The 2,851-nt window shown below is 63.7% G+C and overlaps 1 protein-coding gene across 1 annotated transcript in view; it reads right to left on the minus strand.

The window, feature by feature from the left end:
* ARHGEF11 (Rho guanine nucleotide exchange factor 11) overlaps positions 1–2,851 on the minus strand; it is a 46,024-nt gene that overhangs the window by 28,804 nt on the left and 14,369 nt on the right. The window contains exons 24-30 of the mRNA XM_019473181.1: positions 2,598–2,777; positions 2,116–2,163; positions 1,419–1,606; positions 1,165–1,311; positions 614–693; positions 252–377; positions 40–157 (exon numbers count right to left, since the gene is read on the minus strand). Of these exons, the coding sequence (XP_019328726.1) occupies positions 40–157; positions 252–377; positions 614–693; positions 1,165–1,311; positions 1,419–1,606; positions 2,116–2,163; positions 2,598–2,777 (887 nt within the window). The remainder of the gene's footprint in view (positions 1–39; positions 158–251; positions 378–613; positions 694–1,164; positions 1,312–1,418; positions 1,607–2,115; positions 2,164–2,597; positions 2,778–2,851) is intronic.

Consider the following 2,851-nt stretch of genomic DNA (forward strand, 5'->3'; position numbering starts at 1 on the left):
GACCACCCCCCCGCGCCCCCCCCCCCCCCCAGCCCCTACCCTCGGTGTGCTTGATGATGTTCTCCAGCAGCAGCGGGTACTTGGTCAGGCGCTGCATTTCGGAGATGATCAAGTCCTTGAGCTGCAGGCGCCGGCACTGCGGATTGCTTTCCGCTTCCTAGGGCAGAGGGAAGAGGACAAAAGCCCCGAGGTGGGATCAGGGGAAGCCAGGGGAGCACCGGGGCGAGGAACGGCCCAGGAGAGGGACAAACCTGCATGAAGATCTGGAAACGGGTCTCCTTGCGCTGCTTGGTTTTGATCAGCTCTAGGGCGATGGATTGGTAAGAGCAGAAGTCAGCAGCGACCTGCTGGATTTCCTCTTTGGCCAGGCCATCGAACTGGGGGGGGGGGGGGGGGGGGGCAGGGGAGAACTTGGCTCAGGCACCCCCCAGGCTTGGCCCTGAACCCCGAGTCTCCCCGAGCTCGTCTGCTCCGAGCGCGGCCACGGCTGGAGGACAGCGCAGGTCTCCCGTGACAGTGGGGTCACCTCCACCTCCCCTTTAAAGATGCCGACCCCTCCACGCTGGAGGACAAGATGCCCCCGGGGGCTCTACCACCCCCTGTCCCCCCTTACCCGAGACAGCATGAGATCCCCAATTTCTTTGATGATTGGTCCTTCTTCCCGGAGCTTCTTCATGGATTCGGAGAGAGAATCTGAATGAGGATGTGAGAGACAGACAGGACTCACGTCAACGGGGCGCCGCGGCCACCCACCACTCGTCCGTGCAAGCACCCGCCGAGCTGCCGGCCCCAGAGGGTCCCTGCCGGCTCTCCGGCACGGGTGAAGGCAGGAGGGGCCGAGAGCCAGATGGGCTTCGATTGCTGCCGTCCCGGACGCAGTGTGTCAAGGAGTGTGACACCGAAAGCGTGTCCTGAAAGCGTGCTACGCCAAGGGCTGGTACAGACAACGGGCATTGGCAGAGCTTGGAAAAAACAGGCTCTGGATCGCTCCCGGGAGAGGGAAAGGAGAGGCTGGAGCGGCGAGACGGTACAATGCCGTCAGCAGGGCTGGTCCAAATGGTGGGTGACCACGCAGAAGCCGCGGGCAGCCGTGGGCCACCCTCTGCTCCCACTGCAGGGGGTTATTTCCAGGGGGGAACAGGATCCAAGCGCGAAGAGGCTTACTGTGGATTTCTATAAGGTCAGGGAGGTTGGGGAAGAGGAGCGCCAGCTCTTCCCGGGACAGCAGGCTCTCCTTCTTCATCCGCTGGTAGAAGAGGAGGTCGAGGACTCGGAGGATGCGGAGGTGAGACCCTTCGGTGGCAAAGAGCTCTGTGCGAAAGGCACAGGGGTGGAGAAATGCCCAGGGGAGCCCCATGGTGCTGGGGCGCGCTGCCGGGGGGGTCCCTCGCGTCCCTGGGGTGCCCCGTGCTCCTTACCGTTGATCACCTCTTGCCGGTCGATCTCCTTCTGCGGCAGGTTGGCCACCAGCTCTCGGCTGACCGTGTGCTGCCAGTTCTGGGAATCCAGCTCAGGCTCCAGGTCGGAGAGCTGGCCCTGCTCGTCCTCCAGGAGATGAGGCAGGAAGGGGTCCACGCCGAAACCCAGGTTGGGCGACTCGATGCTCCTGGGAGGGTGAAAGGCGGCGGTGGGAGTACTCTGCAGCCACCCGCATCCAGCCAGCCCACCCCGCAGCGCTCCCAGTACAGCCAATATCTACCTGGGCCCTATTTCGGCTTGAACCCGGGGCCTTCAGCACAAGAAGTACAAGCCTCTGACTCTTGAGCTAAAGACTAGGTCCCCCAGCAGACATCTATATAGGTCCTTTAAGCTCCTGCGTGAGACACAAGGGAACAGAGGTGCCCCCTCGCCCCAGGAGGATGGAGAACTAACAGGGGACTCCCTCCCGGGGCAGCCCTGGGCATCGCCTCCCCTTGTGCTCTCTCAAGGCTCGCTTACGGGGAGGGAAAAGCTAGGAAGGCACAGACGGAGCCCCTCTGACCCCCAAAGCGGGGGCACAGCCCCGGCACACCCCTACAGTGACCCTCCTGCTCTGAAGGAAAACTGGCCCCAGGGACCCCGGCTGGCTCGGGGCGGCGCGGTAGAGACGGCAGAGACCGAGGCTGGGCCACTCACCTGCGTCCCATCTTCGGCGTGTACGGGGGGGTGGGATTTTCCAGCGACCTGGGGAGGAATGGGAGAGTCACCCTCGTGTCTCGATGTCCCGGCCCCCCTCCTCCCATCGCTGCACCCTGTGGGGCAGCACCCAGCAGCGTTTCCATAAGCCCCTCCAGACGTGGGTCCGGTGCTACTGGCTGCGAGGGGGGTTTGGGGCACAAATGGGGATTAAAGCCCAATTCTCTCTGTTTTCCCCTGGCAAACGTCGGCCAGGAGGCTCTGCAGGCAGCTGGGCGCTGCGGGACCGGGACCACCCCGCTCTGCGTGCCTGGGGCTTGGGCCTTGACACGCAGGCTTAGCAAAAGCCTTCCCAAGAGACAGCGTCTCAGCCCAAGGGGTTCAGCTTTCAGAGCCCCGGCCATCCCAGCTCCTCTTGGAAGCCAAAAGTGCCCAGGGGAACCCAGGTCCTCCCTGCCCGGGACTCGGATGGCGTCTCCCACCTTGTGGACAGGCTGGAAGCGGAAGATGATGCCGACTGATGAAGCCTTGTGGCCTCGGCTGCGGCATCCATGTCCACATCGCTACGGGACCGAGGCACGTTTTCTGCTTTCCGGGATTTCTTCATCTCCTCCCGGCCTTTCAAGCTCTCCGAGCGGCCCAGCTTGACCTCAGCGCGGGAACTGCAGCAGGGAGACAAAGCCGAGAACAGGCTGAGCCCGGTGGGACAGGCAGGGACGTCCCCACGCACGCAAAC

Source organism: Aptenodytes forsteri, unplaced genomic scaffold, assembly GCF_000699145.1.
Source record: "Aptenodytes forsteri isolate BGI_AS27 unplaced genomic scaffold, ASM69914v1 Scaffold454, whole genome shotgun sequence".
Classification (NCBI taxonomy): Eukaryota; Metazoa; Chordata; class Aves; order Sphenisciformes; family Spheniscidae; genus Aptenodytes; species Aptenodytes forsteri.